This window comes from Mus pahari, chromosome 1 (assembly GCF_900095145.1).
Source record: "Mus pahari chromosome 1, PAHARI_EIJ_v1.1, whole genome shotgun sequence".
Taxonomy (NCBI): domain Eukaryota; kingdom Metazoa; phylum Chordata; class Mammalia; order Rodentia; family Muridae; genus Mus; species Mus pahari.
Genome location: NC_034590.1, coordinates 166,167,844 through 166,190,660, shown reverse-complemented (window position 1 = coordinate 166,190,660; position 22,817 = coordinate 166,167,844). Strand labels below are relative to the sequence as shown.

Genomic DNA, 22,817 nt, shown 5'->3' with positions numbered 1-22,817 from the left:
GTGGGCATGCTGAGCAGTTGCCTTCATCTTGTCTGTCAGCTGTGAGAGTCTCATGTGGTGTTCTCCTTGCGGTCTCAGTGTTGATTACCTGTGAATTTTAGTGAAGCCTGAAGACTGGCAAAGGCAGACCAATCCGAGAAATGGGAGGAATTTTTTTTTCAGTAAAGTTTTACCAAAGGGTGCACTAGTCATAAACACTTAGATTATATCAAAATGAGCTCATCTATGTGACTAGCACCCAGATTCAGGATTGATATTATCAGGGCCCAGAAATCTTACTGGCTCCCCTCCTGTTAGCCCTCTTCGGGACAATCACGTGTCTAACCTTTTATAAGAAGATTGGTTTTCCCCATGGTTTAACTTTATATAATAATAATGTGTGCAGTTCTTTGGTATCTGAATACCTTGTGAGGATAAGCATTTGCCATGGTTGGCCATGTTGCTGCATGCAGTTGAAACTTCACAGTGGGGAGATGTCCCACTGTGTGGGGAAATCACGTGCACAGCTTGGAGCTTATCTTTTGCTATGTTGTGGGTTCTTTCTTCTACCTTTTCCCACCCTTTGCCTTTCATCCTTTTACCCCTCACTTGATAGAGAAAAAAGGGTAGAAAGGAAAGGGGTGGGGCGTCATCCTTCACCTACTTCCTGCTGATTAGGAATGTCAGTTCCTTGGGGAAAATTTGATCTTTGATGTCAGGATATCTTCTTTGTGCTTGACTATTTAACAACCATGACCAACAGCAACCAGCAACAACCAACAACCCCCAATGCCTCTTGGAGCCCTAGCATTTATATACTCTCTAAGAAAGTCCCCAGAGTCCCAAACATCATACGGTCACACAAATTCCCTGTGGCTGGTAAAATCATAGTCAGCTGCTGCGGGTAGTCTGAAGGAGCCACATAGCCCACACCCAGGATTCAAATGAAAACGTAATCTTACAGTACTTCTGTGTCTTTTTTAAAGAAGCCAAAATTCTAAAATTATCTTTAGAACAACTCTTTGAAAGAAGTCTCAACACACTTCGCTTAGAGCCTTTGGGTTCACTTAGGCGTGTGCATACTCAGGGAGTGTGGCCGATAGTTTAGCCGAGTGTACTCAGTTCATAAGCACTGCCCACTCATGAGTCCACCTGTGAGGCACATCACCAAATGGCCTCGCCAGCAGTGTGCGAGTACTGGGGAGCTCAGCTTTGTTTACGTAGAGTGGACGTATTGGGCAAAGTGTGTGCTTGACAACCTGAGGCTTTAAAAATTAGGAGGTACGCCTGGGATTTTAGCTGCTGGGACTTTGAACAGTTCCTGCACTTGAGGGATACACAGCAACAGCAGCAGCAGCAGCAGCAGAGCAGGACTCCCTCCCTCTTCACTGTCAGGACTCCTCCCTCTTCACTGTCAGGACTCCTCCCTCTTCACTGTCAGGACTCCTCCCTCTCCACTCTCCACTGTCAGGAATCCTCCCTCTCCACTGTCAGGACTCCTCCCTCTTCACTGTCAGGACTCCTCCCTCTCCACCCTCCACTGTCAGGACTCCTCCCTCTCCACTGTCAGGACTCCTCCCTCTCCACTGTCAGGACTCCTCCCTCTCCACTGTCAGGATTCCTCCCTCTCCACTGTCAGGATTCCTCCCTCTCCACTGTCAGGACTCCTCCCTCTCCACTGTCAGGACTCCTCCCTCTCCACTGTCAGGACTCCTCCCTCTNCACTGTCAGGACTCCTCCCTCTCCACTGTCAGGACTCCTCCCTCTTCACTGTTGTCAGAACACCTCCCTCTCCACTGTTTAGGGCAAGCCCAAGAAGAATGAGAACCTCTGGAGTGTGGCGAGAGGTGTTATCAGAATGCTGCGGAAAAACTACGGCTATGTCCGAGTGGATTTTGCACAGCCATTTTCCTTGAAGGTGAGGGTGTGCCAAGGTACAGGCCCAAAACTTGCTTTTTAAACAGTTCTTTTATCTTTTGAAGATCAAAATATAGTTAATATGTTGTTATGAAGGATTTTTTCTTTCTTTTAACTTTGCAGGAATATTTAGAAGGCCAAAGTCAGAAACCTGTGTCTGCCCCCCTTTCTCTGGAGCAAGCACTATTACCAGTGATCCTTCCTTCAAGGTAGGCTGTGGGGCCCTGTGCCACTCGGCTGTCCCATAACTTTCCCTGATTGTGTAGGTCAGCGGTCAGCCTTAGGAAGGGATCTTTCTCATACCTCATTGCAGTAACATTCTTAGAGTCCTAAATTTAGAGTTTTCAGCTGTTTTAAAACATCTCTTGCTTTCTGTATTCATTCTGCCAGTGAGTTTGGAAGTGATATATTCATAGACTATTCAGTGATTAATAAAATGAAGTATTCTGTCTGAAAAAAAAAAAATATTAGGCTCTACATTGTAGAGGAAAATAACCCAGAGAAATGATCTATTTATTGTTTAAATTTAAAATGTGTGGTGATCAGAGTTACTCATGATTTAGAAATTAGTTCTATATTGTGTGCCTTACGAAGCATGAGGCTAGGTCTAGCCTTGTGTATGTCAGCCCAGCAGTCGGAAGGCAGGAGGCGTGCTGCAAGCTGGAGGCTGGCCTCGTCTACACAGTGAATATTAGCTAGTCTGTGCAACAGAAGCAGACGCCATCTCACAAACAAAAGTGAAGTTGCAGTGTGGGGCTGAGAGAGGTGATTTGTCTCTTCAGACCTAATGACGTTGCTGATGAACATCAAGACATATCCAGTAATGAGTCCAGAAACACAGCGGATGAAGCCTTCCGACGAAGGCTGATTGCAAACCTGGCTGAGCACATTCTCTTCAGTAAGTACAGCTCCACACTTTCTGCTCACATGGCCCGTGGAGCAGAGTAGGCTGTCCACATTTAGAACTCTGCCGGGGTGTTCCTCTTCAGAGACCATCGCCTACTGTATAGGTTGTGACAGGCGAGATCCTGGAAGGAAAGTGACAGTGAGGGGTGGGTGGGGCTCAAAATACAGCAAACATTCAAGACATCTGATAGAGCAGGCGCTCCTCACTGATTCTCCTGCTTCTTAGAACGTGTTGTGGCAAGATTGGGTCTTGCTTGTGACGGCCTGAACTTTCATGGTCTGACATCTGGGCTTTTAGCGGGTGTCTCTTTTGAGGCCTTTTACTCAGTACTGAGTGGCCACCCAGCTAAGGCTGTGTGAGTCATGGGTGTGGACGGAGCCCTGAATGGCTCTGTACTCTTGAGGCTTCTGCTTTTGTTCTGTGCTATCTGTGTACAAAAATGCCACCAGACTAACAAAGCAGCGGTGGGTCGATCGAGCTGTCCTGAAACTCCAAGTTGTGCACTGTGGTGCTTTTGAGCACCTGAACACGACACTGGTCATGAGATTAATGTAGAGTTAGGATGGAGTCTGACTTAAGACCTGTTGTTTCCCTGCTTGGGTATGCTGGCTTTTCACCTTGGGGACCCACAAGGACAGGAAAGGAGACTGCAGCCCATGGCGTGCGTCCCATGGCATGCAGTCCAGGCCCCTTTAGAGCTCCAGAGAGGGTCTGTGCTTTGGGTCTTGGTGTCTCATTAAAGATATTTTGTTGACCGATCTAGCCTACTTGTTCTGGGGTGGAGGTGGATCTGTCTTAGAATGTGGCCTCATGGCTAGTAATTGCTCTGAAGTCATTTTACCAGGGCCCTGTAGACTGCAGTTGTAGGAACTATAGTAGAAGACGTGGTCAGCTCCACACGCTCTGTGTAAAGCTAAGCACTTTCAAGGCCTCCCTCATGTAAGTTAGAGCAGGGCCAGCTAACACTCTGTTTCTTTCCAGCCGCCAGCAAGTCCTGCGCTATCATGTCCACCCACATTGTGGCCTGTCTGCTCCTCTACAGACACAGGCAGGTATGTCTTAATGCTCCTTCATGCTCTTTGGGAGAAGCCTGGGTGTTTGTCAGCCTGGTCTAGGTTGAGGCTAGGAGAACAGAGAAAGAAGGTCAGCCCAGCGAGGGAGAGAGCCGCACTGTGAATACACATAGTAGAAGGATACCGTTTCTGGTTGCTGTGGTTAATGGAAATAAGGCATATTTCAGGACACAGTATGCGTTCTGCTGGAAAAGAGTTTCCAGGCAGTTTGTTCTGTACGTTAGAGCCCCTCTGTCCTCCCAATAAGCTTGTGTAGCTCTGCCATGGATAGACCACGTCTAACATATTCATTGTCATGCTCTTTAGATGAGTGCTCGTGACGTGTCTTTAAAGCAAAGGGGATCCCCGCGAACACTCAGCACTACTGACAGGCTGCTTCTCTTTCCCTTCGTGCTCAGTTTGGTGACGTGACATCTGCCCGTGACATTCCTGGGGAGCAGCTTCTCAATGCCTTTCCTACTTGCTCGTGTTGCTGGTCTGGACCTGTCTCTGTGTCTGTCAGCAGGACAGCCACAGCAGGAAGAAAATCTGGGGAAATCAGGCTTTCTGAAGCCACAATCCATTTTTGTCTCTCTCTAGGGAACCCACCTCTCCACACTGGTGGAAGACTTCTTTGTGATGAAGGAGGAAGTCCTAGCTCGAGATTTTGACCTAGGCTTCTCTGGGAATTCAGAAGATGTAGTCATGCATGCTATTCAGCTTCTGGGGAACTGTGTCACAATCACCCACACGAGCAGGAAAGATGAGTTTTTTATTACGCCCAGCACGACTGTCCCATCAGTCTTTGAACTCAACTTCTACAGCAATGGTGTACTTCATGTCTTCATCATGGAAGCCATCATAGGTACGTTAGGGCCTGGATCCCATGGTGATGCCTGATTCGTTTAGCTGCTAGCCCCTTGCTATCGAGAATTCGACACTGGAGTTTACTCTAGTGAAACAGTTGCCTACTGAATTACCCTGTGTAGTACTGAGTTTCTTACTGTGGGGGTGAATTAAGAAATTCCTGGGGAGAACAGGAGACTTAACTTGCATCAGCTGGGCCCTCACGGAATGGGATTCTTTGGGGCTGTAGTTAAATTTCTCCAGCAACTGCAGACTTTTTTTTTTTATTTGTTAATAGGTTATTGGTAATTTAAGAGTCAAAGTTTCTCTTTGAGACCCAGAACTGGTGACTTCAGATTCCCTGTATTTCCTCAGCTTGCAGCCTTTATGCAGTCCTGAGTAAGAGGGGCTCCGGAGGGTCTGCCGGAGGCCTGGGTAACCTGATCAGCCAGGAGCAGCTGGTGAGGAAGGCCGCCAGCCTGTGCTGCCTTCTGTCTAACGAAGGCACCATTTCTCTGGTGAGTGGAGGTGGCCAGGTTCCTACCCAGCTATTGGTTATGGAGTTCCTGGCTGAAAGACACACCCACAGCCTTAATATTTACAGCAAGCTCTAAGCAGCACAATAGCTGGGCAGCTGCCTAACTCCATGCTGTTAGAATCTTCTTTATAGTGATAACCAGAGTTACTATTTACTATGTTGCACCTGGGCTGCTCTTAGCTACAACTGGGCAGCCCTCAGGGCCACACTAGCTTGACCCTTAACCCATGGCAGCTTCTTCTTATTCCTCTCCTGCCCCTTCTTCCTCCTTGAGGTCCTCCTCTTCCCCCAAGCCTGAGAAGCCTAACCCTCAACTATGTCTCTTCTGCCCAGCTACGGGCTGTTGACATCTTTATTTACCAAAAAGAAATAACTTGGGGGTAGAGTCACTCATCTTCTACCTGCTTCTGGGGCACAGTCTTAGGGGTCCCAAATTAGAATTCGAATACAAGCAGCATTAGGCCAACTCACTGCCTCCATGCTCCCTGAATCCTTCTTAATTGTCTGTGTGCAGCTGTGAGATGCCTTTAGTTTTTCTCTCAGAACATTTCCCCGTCCATGCAGCTTTCTGATCCACTTCTGAGTTTCAGAGGCGCTAAGCTGGCATGGCCTCAACTGTCTTGGCTTTGTTTGGCTCTGCAGCGTGAGAGATTGTTGTAAGTTCTCAGTTAGACTATTCAGAAGATTCTGTGTTAATTGTCAGTAGCCGACACATCTACTTGTGGGTGTTAGAACCCCAAACGATAAGTGCGTGAGCCCAAGAAATTCAACACCTTCTCAGTGTGTACATTCAGAGGCTCAGAAGTAGAGTGTTGAATTTATCACAGCCCTGCACTTGGTGACATTTAAAATGCAGCCTAAATATTGAGCAGATTTGGGATACTTGAACCATGTAGAATCTATGTTTGCACTGTACTGTTCTTTTTATCTCCTATGACTGTATCTAGGGACATTCACAAGTGTGGCCATTTTTAATGTGGTCTTCTTGAACATACTCTTTGTGTGTGGTTGACACTTGAGTTGCAGGGTCAGGAGGGTGTGGGTGGTGGGGCTCCTCAAGTGGCCTCGTGTTTCTTATGGGCCTTTTTTGAATTGGACTACTGTGTTTCTTCTTTCGTTACTTGTGTGAGCTATTTTCATTGTAAGATAGCTCTTGCATGGAGATCATCTTAAAACAGAAGAAACAAGATTTCCCAACAAGTCCAAGGAGTTGGTCCTTCCAGGGTTCATGCCACTGAAGGAATTGAGCTTAGTAGCGCTCTCTACAGCTGGGGACACACTACGTGTACTGCCACTCCTGGGAAGGGTCTTTTCTCTGGCCTTGTCATGGCCGTTTATCAAGACAGTGGACACTCCTGGGAAGGGTCTTTTCTCTGGCCTTGTCATGGCCGTTTATCAAGACAGTGGGCATCAGAGATCAAAGGCCTTTTTCAGGGGATGAATAAGGTGGTGGGGTCTTTAAGAAAAGTATGGGGCCAACTCACCTTTAAATGGCTTTTTCTTTTTAGCCCTGCCAGACTTTTTACCAAGTTTGTCATGAGACAGTTGGCAAGTTCATCCAGTATGGCATTCTCACAGTGGCAGAGGTAAGAGAAATGGCCTGGCTTTATTTTCTTTATTTAGTTTCTTGCTCTTCATTTTCTTTTTCTACCAATTATTTATTTAAAACAGTGTTTCTGCCAGTTATTTTAACCACTAAATATACTTGCTATGTGTTTATGTTCAGACGGTAGCGGACAGTGAGAATGGCTGCAGATGTCTGGGGATTGTTTAATATTTTGATTTATTTTGTCAGTGGCATTCTCTGGATTAAGACATATCTTAACTTGATCTCTGGCATCCGGAGCGTGACTCTTGGATGAGACGTGAGGCATGCTAGGTGCTCACAGCTTGTGCACAGTTCGTTTTTCTCTCTTAAGATTCCAGAGTCTTGTCTAATAGATTTAGTGTGGTTCAGAGGGGTCAGGAAAGCATCTCTCCACTCAGAAGATATGGAAGCTCCATCCTGTACCTTCCCCAACCTCCATCTGTCCTCCCTGCTGCCTCCCAGGTGGTTTTGAGTTTGGGAAAAGTTTAGAAATATGCGTGAGGGATGCACAGCTGCGAGGGCGCAGGCTGGCTTCCTTGGCTTTGGCTGGTCAGTCGGGTGCTTGGCTGTGTGCCTAGGAATCTTATTTACTGTCAGCTATCTTCTTGGCCTAGCAAGATGACCAGGAAGATGTCAGTCCTGGCCTTGCAGAGCAGCAGTGGGACAAGAAGCTTCCGGAACCTCTGAACTGGAGAAGTGATGAGGAAGATGAAGACAGTGACTTTGGTGAGGAGCAGCGAGATTGCTATCTCAAGGTACTGTGTGAGGGATTCTGGGTCGAGAACAGTGAGATGTTAGGTTTATATTGCAGTTAGATAATGGGTACTGGTGATTTCTTCATGTCCGAAGTTCTTATGAACCAGTTCCTACCAGCTCTGGTATCTGAAAATCAGTCCCTTAAATTGTATAGCATGGGAGCTGGTATGTGGAAAGGGAATAAGATTGGGAAAGCATGGATGGAGAAAGCAGGTGACTTTCAGCACCTCCAGAAATGTACAGGCCTCTCCCGACACCCACCCCTGCACCTACTCTCCACAGGGCAGTGATTTTGTTTCCAAATGACACTTAGGAACTAACTCTCTTTCCATTTGGGTTTTACCAGTTTCACCAATGGACAGTGGTCTTCCTTCATGCACTTGAATACATAATATTCTGTTTCCTGCTGCTTGCAGGCATGGGTGTCTATCATGCTTGGAGTGCATACCTCGGAGGGCTCAGCCCCTAGACCAGCTGTTCTAAGTGATGAGAACTTGTAACAATCCTGTCAGTCAGTTAGGATGATTCATTCTAGATGACTGTTGAATGGACAGGCTCCTCAAATCCTATGGGAGTGAGTGAGTGCCCTGAAGAGCACTGTGGTCCCAGCTGATGGTTCCTAGTCAGTCATGAGCTGGAGCAGAAGGCTGCTTCCATGAAGTGCTCGTGGGAGAGACATCTTCAATACTGAGTTCCCTAGCAGCTGACCCTGCTTTCCCTCCCTTCCTATGACCTCACCTCCGCGTATACTCTAAGGTGAGCCAGTCCAAGGAGCACCAGCAATTCATCACCTTTCTTCAGAGGCTTCTGGGGCCCCTGCTAGAAGCCTACAGCTCTGCTGCCATCTTTGTCCACAACTTCAGTGGTCCAGTTCCCGAATCTGAGTACCTGCAGAAACTGCACAGATACCTTATCACCAGGACGGAGAGGAACGTTGCGGTGTACGGTATGTGCAGTTTCATTTTGGCTTCTTTGTAAAACTATTTCCCCAAACAAAAACCAAGACAAAAAACCCAAAAGCTGGGACATGCCTTTAGTCCCAGCACTTAGGTGGCAGAGGCGGGTGGATCTCTGTGAGTTTGAGGCCAGCATAGTCTACCTATTGAACAAAAACAAAATTGTTGAGAATTGGTTCTAATGCTATTTGTGTCATTTGGCTCTTGAAGTCACACGGGAACTGCATGTCTGTGCTGAGGGTCCCTGCTCCCGATTGGCTCCGATTCGGATGTAAAGTCGCTAGCAGCCAATGGCTGGGCAGGGAGACAGATGAGGCGAAGACTTTTAGGATTCCCGGGAAGGGACCAAGGAAGGAGGAGATGGACCATGTGGGAAGGTGCAGGAGGGAGAGTTGGCCGAAGAGTATGTGTGGGGATGGGGGTGTGGTATGGGGTGGGGGAAGCCCCAGGAGGGCTGCCTGAAGGGCAGCAAGGATAAAATACAGATTTAGGAAGTGTCAACTCAGGACTATTGGAGGGTAGTGTGTTAGCCACAGGGAGGTTTAGGAGTGACCCAGCCATTAAGCTGGTAAAGGCATATTTAAATATAAAGATTGTATGTGTGTGCATATTTCATTTTAGATCCAAAACATTTGGGTGGGTGGGAGTAAAGAGCAGATTTAATAAATTACTGCTACACCAAACAAACCAAAACCACAAACCTGTTTTCCTATTATTATATAATTGTGTTAATTTTGGGAAATTGGGGAAAAGGTACAATGATGCTGACCTCATACACAGATCTGCTGTGGTGTGCCATACAAGCTGAATGGTCCAGCTCTGTGCTGTGTGTCTGCCTGTGACAGAGGCTCATGCGTGCTACCTGTGACTGTCCGCTGTGTAGTCTTTCACTCTACACGCGCCCCGTCCTTCAGTCTGCTGCTGCTTCTGCTGGGTGTGTGAGCCATTGTCAGCCAAGGGCTCCTTTGCACAGTGCTGCTCTGCGCCTGTCTGAGTGCTGGTGGTCAGCCGGCACAGCGGGGCGCATGCCAGTCAGCGTTCAGAGCCAGAAGAGGTGTAGAGATAGTTAATACCTTTGTGCCACTTTGGGAACACCTGTCGCAGGCCCCTGACTAATCAGTGGCAAACGTGGGTTAGATATCTTGTTTCCTGACCTCTAGACGAGCGTCGTATGGCCACATGTCTAACAATCATCTCTGTCTCCTGTCAGCAAGCCATTATGCACCACTGTGTTTGGTTCTCACAAGACTGCGAGATGGATGCTCGGGGCCTCTGTCTTCCTTCTCCCCTAGCTGCTACCTCTTCTCCTCTCTTTGCCTTCTTTATAGATGGCAGGGTAGGTTTAAGGAGATGGCAGGGCACTGAAAGAAGGCTGTGGTAGTTGCCATTAGCAGGAGGGAGCTTGCTTCAGTCTGGACTCCTGCATTCATGTTCTTTGTAGCCTCCCATGTAGAGACCATGTGCTGAGCCTGAACACTGAAGGAAGGCCTTGTTGTCTCTCTGCAGCTGAGAGTGCCACATACTGTCTCGTGAAGAACGCTGTGAAAATGTTTAAGGACATCGGGGTATGTGTCCATGACCACGTTGCCTTCTGTTCTGTGTAGCTCCGATCTGTTGCTCTGCCTCTGTGGGGAGATCCAGAAGAAGCAGTTTGTGCTGGGCTAATTGGGAATGTATTTCCTAGTGTGTGAGGGTTGGGGGCAGGATGTGTTGAAGGCCTGTTTGAATGCTCTGGGATTTTGCTGGTTTCATATTCATTCCCAAACTATAACAGACATTAGGCGAGTTCAGTGTTAACTTTTCCACATTCTATTATTTTTTTGCATGTTTACTAGTATTGCTAGAATTAGCTTCGAGTTTCTTAACCTCCATGTATGATGAGTTTCACAGAACTGCATGTGGCCTTTTATATGGGACTGTTTCTGACTATATTACAATATAAGTTGTGAAACCCAGGGCACTGGATGGACTCCCCCTTTACACCTTGTCATATGTCTCCATGCTTGCATCTGACTCACACCTCCATGCTTGCATCTGACCCACACCTCCATGATTGCATCTGACTCATACCTCCATGCTTGCATCTGACCCACACCTCCATGCTTGCAACTGACTCACACCTCCATGCTTGCATCTGACCCACACCTCCATGCTTGCAACTGACTCACACCTCCATGATTGCATCTGACTCACACCTCCATGCTTGCATCTGACCCACACCTCCATGCTTGCATCTCACTCACACCTCCATGCTTGCATCTGACCCACACCTCCATGCTTGCATCTGACTCACACCTCCATGCTTGCATCTGACCCACATCTCCATGCTTGCATCTGACTTACACCTCTATGCTTGCATCTGACTTACACCTCCATGCTTGCATCTCACTCACACCTCCATGCTTACATCTGATTCACACCTCCATGCTTACACCTGCCTTCACACCTTCATGCTTGCATCCTACCACACCTCCATGCTTGCATCTGACCCACACCTCCATGCTTGCATCTGACTCACACCTCCATGCTTGCATCTGACTCACACCTCCATGCTTGCATCTGACTCATACCTCCATGCTTGCATCTGACTTACACCTCCATGCTTGCATCTCACTCACACCTCCATGCTTACACCTGACTCACACCTTCATGCTTGCATCCTACCACACCTCCATGCTTGCATCTGACCCACACCTCCATGCTTGCATCTGACACACCCGTCCATGCTTGCATCTGATCCATACCTCCATGCTTGCATCCGACCCACATGCCTATAGTTCTGTATGTTTTCTGATGTTTTGGGTTATGGACATAGGTCAAGGACTGGGCTGGTAACAAAAGTACTTCCTTTGCAGTTTCTTTGACTCAGTTTCTCTTCTCTCTCTCTCTCTCTCTCTCTCTCTCTCTCTCTCTCTCTCTCTCTCTCTCTCTCTCTCCAGGTTTTCAAAGAGACCAAGCAAAAGCGAGTGTCTGTCTTAGAGCTGAGCAGTACTTTCCTACCTCAGTGCAACCGGCAGAAGCTCCTAGAGTATATTCTGAGTTTTGTGGTGCTGTAGTGATCTCTCAGCACCTATCTCGAGCGCGGAGCTGATGAGTCCCTCGAAGACCCCAGTCTGACCCAGAGTGGCAGGTGTCCTGGCATGGTCCAGCCTGCCCTACCCCGAGGAGACTTCCAGGAAGACACGTGCCTTCTGCCCCTGTGGACCTGCGCTCCTCCCAACACAGACGCAGTGGCCTGTGCAGAGCACTTGGGGCCAGTGCCATCTGTGATTCATGATCACTAGGTTATAGGTGAAATCTCAGTAAGTTATTTTGGAGTTTATTAAAGGTTCACATTTTAAGTATAACTTTTCAGGCTAGTTACTGTGATGGACATTGAGGTATTTGTAGAACTGACTCTTATATAGTAAGTAATAATATTTCCTTTAAAATAATTGGGTCATCCATTCTCTGTCTCCATTATCGCTGTCAACAGAAGTTATGGTTTGTATGTAAGCCCTTTCCTCTCAAGTGCTTTACTAAGGAGCAGTGTTGTCCTGGGCCAGCAGACTCAAGATGTATCTGAATAGCTGCCTGAAAGCAGATGATACTGTGTAGTCAGGAGGTGAGAGACTGAGGGAAGAGCCAGCATCAGGAGGTGACTCTGGTTGGCAAGGGTGAGCTGTGCTTGGCCAGGAAGGTGGCATTAAAGGCTGTGCTCATGTGACAAGAGTGCCTTTGAGCTGTAATGTCCAGTGTTTTGAGTCCCTGTTGCTGAAACCTTTGAGTGACAGACACCTGCTGCTTTTGAGGAGCTCGGCTGCAGCGATCACTGGCTTGTGGCGCTCTGGCTGCACTCTGCTGACCCAGGGGTCCCCGACACTGCTCACTCACTGGGTGCTGTGGCCCCATCTGGATGGCTAGTACCCAGATGGCGCACTGTGCAGCCTGTGTAGCAGGCACAGTCACCCTGCTGAGTGGCAGGTGGTTGGAGGCAAGGACATTTATATGGGCTACATACCCACACTCCCTGCCATGTAAAGGCGAGTGGTTGTGAAAGTGTCTCTGTTGTAGTGGGTAGGTGCCTTGCTTGTGGGCAGGGAGCATAACTGTTAGTTATCTGTGGTAACTATGGCAGTTTCTCAATGATCACGTGACAGTGCAGTCTCTAATTGTCCACTGTCCATATCTATGATTTTACGGAATTATGAATTTTCCTGATGCGTGTTGTATAGATGATTTGAATTTATAAAAGCATTAGGGATGAGGTTTCTGCTTTCCTGAACTTGAATTTCAAACACTAACTGTATCCTATGAGTGACATGTGTGTTGAGGGAGGGCGGCCCACCTGGCGTTCCACAGAGCATGACGTGGCTGGTCTGGAGCAATAATACTGTGCTGTGGTGACCTCCGTCCTTGCCTTGTGCATGTCACGCCTCCGTTTCCTTTGCTTCACTTCTGTTAACTTTGGTGTGGAGTGAGATGCTCACCTTTAGCCTCTGCTTCCCTAACTAGGCTGACACGTCCCTTGGCTGTACTTGGGGGACCCAGAGAGGCTGGTGTATTCCCTTGGGTTTACCTCTGGGGACTCAAGCATTTTATTGGTCTCTGGTTTTTCTTTTTTTCCCCCTCTAAGTGGAAACTGAAGGTGGCTCCCTCTGATCTGTCTGTCAGTGGGTGTTGCTGCCCTGCCTGTCAGCTCTGCAAGTGACTGCTGCTCCCCAGCTTGCCCAGAGACATGTGAGTCCCCCGTCCCTTGCTGTGCTCCCCTTCTGGTAGGTGTTACTTTAAGAACTGCAGTTTACTTGCTGTTGCCTGACAATTAACTCACTGTGAGGATAGGTACGCACGCTTTTCATAATTAACTGGTGCTTTGAAACCTTTCTTACGGAAGAAAAATCTCAACCAAAGTTATGCTCTTCCTGACAAGCTGACCCTTGAGTTAATTTTAGCACAACTCATTCTTCAGTGCCTCATTATGAAAGAAAAAAGCATCACAATAAGGCTTCAAGGTAGCCCTGTTCCCTAAATCCCCTTGTTTTCCAGCAGTGGGTGGCTTCCTCGAATGATTAAACAAACTAGGTGCTTGTATATAATTTATTACAGTTTACTCTACTGCATTTCTGTCAAGTTGAAATGCATGCCCTTCAGGGGAAGACTGTGAGTCAAGTTTAATAAATAAAATCCTAATACTAAGCAATATGAAGCCTGCACTCTGCTTTTAAGTGAGGCAAGCTGAGTAAGCCAGAGAGGGAGGGGCGTTTGCTCTCCAAATCCTAAGGAAAAATGAAGGCAAAACAAGTGTTATGTCAGTTCAGCTAGGGACACACGCTGCCCTTCCTGACTTCTAAACCATGGAGGTCAGGTATATCTGGGAGGCAGGGAATAGAAGCTAGGACTGGAGTTCCTGCCCTGCCGCCTCGGTTCCCGCAGTGTTCGTATCATGTGATGCCCTGAGATGGGGATCCGTGGGAACGTGTAGCGCCCTGCAGTGCGGAAAGGACTGCATCTGATAGTACACAGACCGCTGCACATAGCATTTCCCAAACTGTTTGCACCTCAGGACCTTTTCCCCTCTGGGACACTGCATGCCATGGAAAACTTTTTCAGAAACTACATTAACTGTTCTTTAAGCAGACAAAAGTCACAACAGTGACAGGCAAACTCTGCATGCTTTTTGTATCGCTCACGATGCACCGTGGTGTGCTCGGGTATCTTTCCTCACTGGAGAGAGCAAGCGCAGGAAGCTGACTGCAGCGCCTTCCTTGTGAAGGATCTACCGCAACCCTGGCCTTTTAAAAACTGAGATTAGCAGAATTAATAGAGAAATTAAAAAATTAAAATTGGGGTAAATAATAAAGGTTTTAATTCAGATCTAGAAGAAAACTCTGCACAGTTGAATGCAGATTTTTATCCGTAGATAACCGTAGTGTTTTGAAATGATAGGCCCTACCTTTGAAGTTTCTAAGACTTATTATGGGATGTAAATCTGTTTTTTAAAAACACTTTTTAGGGGCTTGAGAGCTGCCACCTGGCATTTAGTTTAGAATGGCTTCAAGAGACTTTCGACCTTGCTTCCCAACAGCTAAAGGGCTAACTGTCTTTATGGAAAGCATTTGTTACAGTATTTGCCCATTGTACAAAGCAATGCTAGATTGTTGTAAAAAGAATTGCTACTGTAAAAAAGCACTGTGTGACTTTGTGAGTGACACTGCCTTGGAAATGTTGACTGACGTTTCTGCCTGGTGATAGCATGTCCCGAGAAGCATGGACATGGAGTTTTGTTTTAATAAACCAGAAAAAAAAAACCTGACTTATTTTTAATGTCTTGGATTTGTTGTTGAGACTTTTACGTTACTCATTTAGCCCTTTTGTTTAACTTCACAGGACTTTGTTAAAATGTTAGGATGTTATCCGAGGCCAACTTGTGGGTTGCTCGCTCAGCCCTGACTTTATGGGCTCCCATTCCTTCAACCTTGATGAAGCATTTGGCAATGGGGATGGCTGCTCACTTCACAGAGACAGTTTGGGTTCCTATAGACCCCTTTAGTGTGCGTCTGTCATCTGTTTGCATAGATATTTAACTTTACAAAAAGTGCAATGAAGTCCTAGATTTCCCCACTAGTTTATAATAGTTGCTCAAAAATATTAGCCCATTTTTTATGAATAAAGGATTTACCTTATGAAAGCACAGATATTTTGTAGCTCCTCTGAGTATACCCAGATGTAGCCTGTCTACTCAGGAGGGTCAGTTTCAGTTTCAGATTTCTAGTTGCTGTTTTCGTGATAAAAACCTTAGCTTCCAGAAGATAACTTTACATGATAGTAAAATGTTGAGGCTGAGAGTGATAGAAATGTCACTTTGGGCACAAGATCACTCTCTGGGTAATGTTAAGTCCTGTTTAGTTTCTGTTGTCAACTTGATACAACTTGGGAAGAGGGATCCTCAGTTGAAGAGTTACCTCCATCATATTAGCCTGTGGATAGGTCTGAGGAATCGTCTAGAATGTTGAGGTGTGAGAGGGTCCCTTGACTGTGAACAGCACTCTCTGTAGGTGGTCCTGGGCTCAGTAAGAAAGCTAGCATAGCATGAGCCAGTAAGCAGGTTTCCACTCCAGGTTTCTTTCTTTTTTTAAAGATTTATTTATTTTATGTATATGAGAACACTATACATGGTTGTAAGCCATGTGGTTGCTGGGAATTGAACTCAGGACCTCTGGAAAAGCAGTCAATGCTCTTAACCGCTGAGCCATCTCTCCAGCCTCCTGACTCCAGGTTTCTGGCCTGACTCCAGTTCCTGCCTGGACTTCCCTCAGCGGTGAACTGTGACCCTGAAGTATAAGCTGAAGCAAGCCCTTTCTTCTCCAAGCTGCTTTTGGTCAGTGTTCATCCAGAGCGACAGACCTGAGACTGGAACAGAGTGCTGCCTCGTGGGATCTGGGTTTGGTCTCATCACTGCTGTAAGAATCCAGGCACGACTGCACAGGCATGCGACCCCAGTGCTGTACAGATGGTGGGGACAGGGAGATCACTCACTGGGCCTTGTTGCCTTCCAGCCTAACTCTCAGTTCAGTGAACATCCCATCTCAAGGGAATGAGGGGGGCGGGGAGCTAATAGAGCAGGACACCCAGCGTCTTCCCCTGGCTTCCACGTGGGCTCACCTGTACATATGTACAAATACAACACGTGTACGCCACACACAGGCATACAAAGCGGGGGTTAGGGTCAGTGAAGGACCAGAAAGTGGTGGTCACTGATCATGGCATGTCAGGCCATGATGTCCCATTTTGGATGAGCAGCATGAGGGGAGAGTGATGGAGAGGTCTCCTCTGTTGTTTCGTTGGGAAAGGTCTACTATGCACCATGGTTGGAGATATAACTGAGATTAAATATCCAGAAAGTGTTAGTACTATCCAGAGCCAACCTTCAGAGCACCAGAAGATCATGCAAGTGCCAAGCCCTCTCCTCTCCCGGAGCAGGACAAAGACCACACCCAGGGAAAGTTCCTTAACAATACTGCATTTGGATGAGGCTCTGGAGAGCCTGCCCAGTTATTCTGGAGGCTGGGGGATGGCTTCCCGGTTCTCATCCAAGACACACTCAATCTTGAAGGAAGAACAGATACTTTAAATGGGAAGTCTCAAAATTTCTCCTAATTAAATTTGACAGACCATTAAGTGGTTCGATACAGGATCTGTATGTTGTCACAGCACTCTGGTGATGTGGAGGCTCCAGGCTTTGGCTTTTCAAGCAAATGCAATATCGTTTCTGAGCTGTTAGGAGATTTTCTTCTCCTGTACGCTTTTGGCTGTGGTTAACATTGTTAGATCTACACTCCTGCCTCGGATCCTGGGTTGGTGAGGAACAGAGGTGTGTATCTTTCTATTCCTGCGTCTGTCTGTGCCCTGTGCCCAGGGTCATCTGATCACGGGGCTTGTGTACTTGTTTTGTTTTCTGAAAACAGCCAGTGGTGTCTCTGGATGCACACGCTTTTTAAAAATGGAGGACAGCAGCCCTTTGAGTTAGTAGATGGAGTGGTTTGCCCTTTGCAATTTGCTTTTTATAAAACACTGAGCACAAATGAACAGCCAGTCACAGACCTACTAGCTGTGCAGGCAGCACCAGCCACTTCCCGTTGTAGACAGGAGACGAGGTTTGAGGAAATTCTTCAACTTCTTCCTCAGGGGAACTGACTGGCAGCTAGGAGGCTGGCCCACAGATTTCTTCAACCTTGCCTCCTGCCTCGTGTGTTCCTGTGTGTGTGTGTGTGTGTGTGTGTGTGTGTGTGTGTGTGTGTTGATTTCAGGACTAGTATGTTAAGTCTCATCTGGGGTGCGGTGGGAGGAGGGAGTAAGGATGGAGACGCACTAGGAAGAAGAAAGTTATTATTTCCAACACGTGACAGCCCATGCCAGGACCCAGCCAGGGCAAAAGGGGTGCAGCTGTGGCCGTGTGAGGAGGAACCCCAGCCTCACAGCTGCAGGAGAGAAGAACCAGACTCACCGTTGGGATCTCGGGGAAGAAAAGATGGCCGCCAAGGGAAGAGCACCGGTGTAGAAATTGGTGTTAGAATCTGGAGACGCAGCAGCCCATCTACGGTAGCTTTACCTTTAATTGTCTTTGTTTGCATGATATTGTGCCCAGGTGACTAAAGCATTGCTACTCAGTCTAATACCTGGTTAAGACTCCCTGGGTTCAAGTCCCAGCATCACACTCAGCAGCCACTGGATCTTGAACCTGTTTTCTGATGCTTCATCTTCACCTAACAGGTGACAACAGGTCAGTGTGAACACGCCGGACACACCCCAGCCTGGCTTATTATGATGGCAGTGTCATAAATGTTAGCTCAGGGTACTGTCTCCGAAGAGAACACCTGGCAAACTTAGTTTTCTTCTGCCTGCCCACTCCTTCCTCTGCCAGCATTTGACAGACACTGGTCCAGCCTCTGCATAAACAGGCTTTGGGATTCCCCAGCCTCATTCTGTCTTAAAGGCATACATTAATTTTCATCCCCCCCCCCCCCCCCAATCAGGCGGTCCTGTACCAAGATGCTGGGTGTGGCCATGCCACGCATTTTGGATCTGACCACTAGGTGGTGATAGAACCTCATCAGAGGGCTCTAAGCCAAGATCTAGGTAATTAAAAAAGGAAGGAAAAAGGAAAGGAAAGGAAAGGAAAAAGGAAAGGAAAGAAGAGGAGAGGAGAGGAGGGGAGGGGAGGGGAGGAAAGGAAAGGGAAAAGAGTGGCTGAGGCTGTCCCTACAACTAGGGCGAACGTGTTGCTTGTTACACATACTGCCAGACCTCAGGATGGTTTCAGATGAAGTTGGGACAGCAAAAGACAAGAGACAGGGCTGAGGCATGGCGTGGCAGAGGGCGTTGCTCGGGCACCTAGAAGTCCACGGGAAGCTGGTGACCTCCGGCGCTGCGGGGCACCAGCTGTCTAGGGACCCTTAGGCAAGGACTGGGGAAAGTGAGGGGTGGGACGGGTCCATTCTCTGGTGCCCTGGGGATTCCAAACCCTATCATGGAGCTCAGGGTCTGTCTTACTCCTCACTTTGGTCCATCCACCCTTGTCCTAGTGGAAAATGGAGTGCAAATGATTTCTGAAGTCTATGACGAGGACCTAAGTGCCTCCTGGCCACCCGGAAATACCTTTTTGGTGCCCACTGTATTGGGACTTGACTTTGAGCCCAGGCTTTGCCAGCTGAAACCGAGTTTCTCCGGATGAGGCTCCCATTTTAAGCTTTATTCATTTACAGCGTGAGTTTTACGTGGGAGCAAACGAGCAAGCTGGAAGGGGTGGATTCTGATCGGCGGGAAAATGGGGGACCACTGAGGAGGAACAAGGGAAGGGAATAGGGGCCAGAGACAATGGTCCACAGTTTTATTCTTGCTTGTCCTTTTCTGGGTCCTCTCTCTATCACACTAAAGAGGGCACCTGAAACCACCAGGACTATGGCCATTCTGTCCACTAGAGGGCGCAAGCGTTCTTCAGTTTAGCTTGGTGTTGGCGCCGGCTTGGAAAAGTGTGAAGTTTGGGGAGTCTCAGGGTCCAAGGTCTGCAGACTATTTTCTATCATTCCCCTTAAATCCCCTAACTCATTTCCTGTTCAAATGTGGATGTCATTTCCTTGGACATTTTATGCCCAGATCTGGTCTCACCATTGCCAGAGTCAGCTCTGGGGAGGGTTGCTTTTGGCTGGAGCTTGGGGACTTGGGCTGCTGTGGGGAATGGTAGTTACCCTCATAGGTGTGACTGAGTTGGCTTTCCCAGGAGCCTGCACCTCACTATGGCCTTTTTCTCTAGAGCACGAACTCCCTGGACGCGATAAGGCATCTTTAGCATGTTATTTGTATTTTTTTCTTTCAAATTAGATTTTTTATTTAGTTTGTGGGGGGTATAGTGGGGTGGTGGGTGGGCATGGAGGTCAGGGACAAGTTACTGAGTAACAGTGGGTCTCAGGGATGAGTCACTGGCTTGGCAGCAAATGGCTTTACCAGCAGAGCTGTGGTGTTGGCTTCTGTTCTCTCTTTAATCCCTCCGGGCCTAGCTTGATCCATCATCCCTCAGAGCTCAGCACCTCCACTTGGCCCGGGTGTTCCGGAACCAGGCTATGATAGGTAATGATGCCTCTCCCCAGCTCTCTGAGCCCGTTCCTTCTGTTAGGCTGTTCTGGGCCAGGAAACTAGACTCAGCTTGGCCTTCAGTTGTCCTCTGCCGAGCATTTTGTAGGAGCCAGGGACAGGCAGCTGAGAGCCTGTTCAGAGGCTATCCAGCCTCGGCTTTTCTGGCCTTTCCACGGGATCACATTCAGTGTCCTCACCGTTGTCGTCAGTGGCAGGAAGACAGGTGTTAACACGCTGTAGAGGTTGAGGTTGGTGAGGGCTCTGGAGGGGCCTTTACATAGGCTATCCTCTGCTCAGAGCTGTACCATGGTCTTGTGTGGGGCATCAGCTGGCAGACCTGCTTGTCAAAGCCACTGCAGCCAGACTGGATCTTCTTCCTGCAGTAGACAAAGTTTCTGTCTACTGTGGTCAGGCACCTTGCTTCCTACAGTAGCCCTGGGTCCCCAATACCCCTCACTGGTTTGGTTGTGTAGTAGGTTAGTCTGAAATGTTAACATATTTGCTTTATAATGACATTGGCTGATGCCTTCCACTACCAGAACCTTGGAGATGAAACTTGCCCAGGACCTGAAGTCTTTGTGCGGTGCCTCCATGGAATTCCAGGAAGTAGGTACGAAGGTTAACATTGCTGGCACCTTTGAAACTGAGGGCCTCTAGGGACACCCAGGGAGCTGCCTTGGTGGTTCCCACCAGTGCATATCTGCTCTTCCCAAGGAACAGCAACTGAAGCTATGAGGGAAGCCAGCAGGCAGGAGGTGATTTGCCAGTGTGATTTATAGGAGAGGAAACTCAGAGAGGTTAAGGTTCTTGTTCTAAGCCACACAGTAAGGAAGCAACAGAGGCAGAATTTTGTCTTATATCTTGAAGAATTCTGTCTGCAAATGGTACCCAAAGGGCTAGGGGTTCACCGTTCATTTTTCTAGCCAGTCAAACAGTATTTGCTGGACACTTAGTGCAGGCGAGAGGCTGGGAGGGCACTCAAGGGGATGCCCAGACCACTTGACAAATCCACACAGCTTCAGGTAACCCCTACCTCTCAGGAAGTCTATAAATAGTAGGCATGAACACAGTGACCTTATCAGCTGCTTGTCCTGGGAAGCAGGAAGCACTGCTCCTTGCTTCTGAGACAGAGTCTTGGAGAGAGTTGGAATGTTTCAGTCTGGGGTCTTCCTGGGCTGAGACTTTTTACTTCTTCCCTTAAAAATAAATCCTGTTCATCATGGGAAATTCTAAACAGGTATCAGAGCAGTAAGAGCAGTAGCTCCTTGCCAGGTCCCGTCATGGGCGCCAACTGTTGCCAACCCAGGGTCAGTTTCCTCCCAGCTATACCCTGCCTCTCTCCTGCCTCTGGACGGCCTCCAAGAAAATCTCCCATATCCTATCATTTCCCACATAAATATTTCAAGCTGTGGAGGATGATGGGGCTTTTAAAGAAAGAACAGAGTCCCATGATCACATCTAAAACATGTGCGTTCATTCCAGCCAATGTTCAATGTTTCAATTACCTTCCCCCCTTTTTAAAGAGTCCATCCAAGTTTGGATCCAGACAAGTGCCACATGTGGTTAGTCTTTGACTTTCTCCTAACTGTCATTTCTCTCTTCCTTTTTCTTCCCCGTATAATAATTTGCTTAGGAAATCTGGTTGTGTCTGGGTGGCTTCCCACACCCAGTGCTTGCTTTTTTTGCGTTTTGGGGTGCTGTCTAGCAAACTCCTGTGCGCCCTGTATTTTCTGTAACCTGGTGAGTGTGACTGTTGAGGCTTGAACACCTTCTGGTTGGAGGTTTTAGAGTGTGGTATCTGGAAGCACAAATCAAAGGGCAGCCTGCTGAGTGGCATGTGTGTGTGTGTGTGTGTGTGTGTGTGTGTGTGTGTGTGTGTATGTGTGAGAGTGATTCTCCATACCTTTGGTCACTTCCAAAAGCCTTTGCTCTGTGCTCTCTGGCTTCTCTTCTAGGCTTCTTGTCCAAGACAGGCAATCAATAAGTCAAAAGTGTCTCCTGAGGCTCCTGGAAAACCTTAGGGAAACAGAAGCTAGTCTCACTCAGGAGGTAGAATTCTACCCTTCTCCCCCACTCCCATACACAAAACAGGGCATTCCAACCTTGAATTGTGTATGTGACAGGCAGAGCAAAGGAGGTTAGGCTTAAAAACAGTCACAAAAGACTACGAAGTTTCGAACCAATGAGAAAGTTTGGAATGGAAATGTAGAGGTAGGGAAGGTTAATGCACTGGTTGATGTCCAACACTAATGTCACTGGATTGAGAGTTACCTGGGGGGCGGCCACCCTGTTAGGATGTTTCCACAGAGAACTAACTGGGAAAGAAAGACATACACTGAATGTAGATGCCACCATCCTGAGAGAGGACCTAAAATTAATAAAAAGATACAGAAAGAGAGCAAACTCACAGGGCTAGCATTCATCTCTCTCTTCTTCCTGACTAAAGACAGGGTGTGGCCAGCTACCTCACACGACAGCCTTCCCCCAGGGATGGACCATAGACTGAGCCAGAACAAATCCCTCCTTCATTAAAGTTTGGTCAGGACACAGATTGGAGAGAGAGAGAGAGAGAGAGAGAGAGAGAGAGAGAGAAAGAAAGAGAGAGAAAGAGAATCAGTTACTGACTACTACGCAACTACTACAGCCCAGCTGGTGGGTACCAGAGGGGAAAATGGTGACCTATATATCGTGTCCTATTGACAAGACAGATGGCAACCAGGAGAAGCCACCTGCAGCTGGCTTTGTGGAAAATCTGGCACCAGAGTGTGGGTAATTCATCTAGGGACTCACTGAGCTGTGAACTCGCTAAACTGTCTGCTGGAGGTCCTGTGCTTGGCTGACATGGCAGTGCACCAGGAACTGAGCCAGATGGTTCAAAAGTAGCTATGCATCCAGGGTCTCCTTGTAGTGGGCCATAGCACTGCAGAGGCCTGGGTCTGCAGCATCTGGGATGGCCACACTCACTCTCTGAGCGCATCCCTAGCTGTAGAGAGGGCCATGTGTTTCGTGTGGCACAGCCTGCATTCCGTTGCTCACTCTGCTTTGCCTAGCATCTGTCCCGATGGATCCTTTGCACCCTCACCTATCAGGCTGAGATTCATCTCTTTTAGGAGCCAAGGTTGCTGCTGTGGAAGGGGTAGATGGTGTGGTATAGGGGATGCTAGAACTC

At 47.9% G+C, this 22,817-nt stretch overlaps 1 protein-coding gene across 4 annotated transcripts in view; it reads left to right on the top strand.

Moving 5' to 3' along the window:
• Positions 1-14,831, top strand: part of Gpam (glycerol-3-phosphate acyltransferase, mitochondrial) — a 58,726-nt gene extending 43,895 nt beyond the window's left edge. For all 4 annotated transcript variants that reach the window (XM_029536687.1, XM_029536682.1, XM_021193486.2 and 1 more), the window contains 11 exons: positions 1,784-1,897; positions 2,020-2,105; positions 2,679-2,794; positions 3,785-3,855; positions 4,456-4,720; positions 5,077-5,219; positions 6,748-6,825; positions 7,442-7,582; positions 8,340-8,529; positions 10,046-10,104; positions 11,479-14,831. In XM_029536687.1, the coding sequence (XP_029392547.1) occupies positions 1,784-1,897; positions 2,020-2,105; positions 2,679-2,794; positions 3,785-3,855; positions 4,456-4,720; positions 5,077-5,219; positions 6,748-6,825; positions 7,442-7,582; positions 8,340-8,529; positions 10,046-10,104; positions 11,479-11,595 (1,380 nt within the window). In that variant the 3' untranslated portion in view covers positions 11,596-14,831. The remainder of the gene's footprint in view (positions 1-1,783; positions 1,898-2,019; positions 2,106-2,678; positions 2,795-3,784; positions 3,856-4,455; positions 4,721-5,076; positions 5,220-6,747; positions 6,826-7,441; positions 7,583-8,339; positions 8,530-10,045; positions 10,105-11,478) is intronic.
• The last annotated feature ends 7,986 nt before the right edge of the window (positions 14,832-22,817 follow it).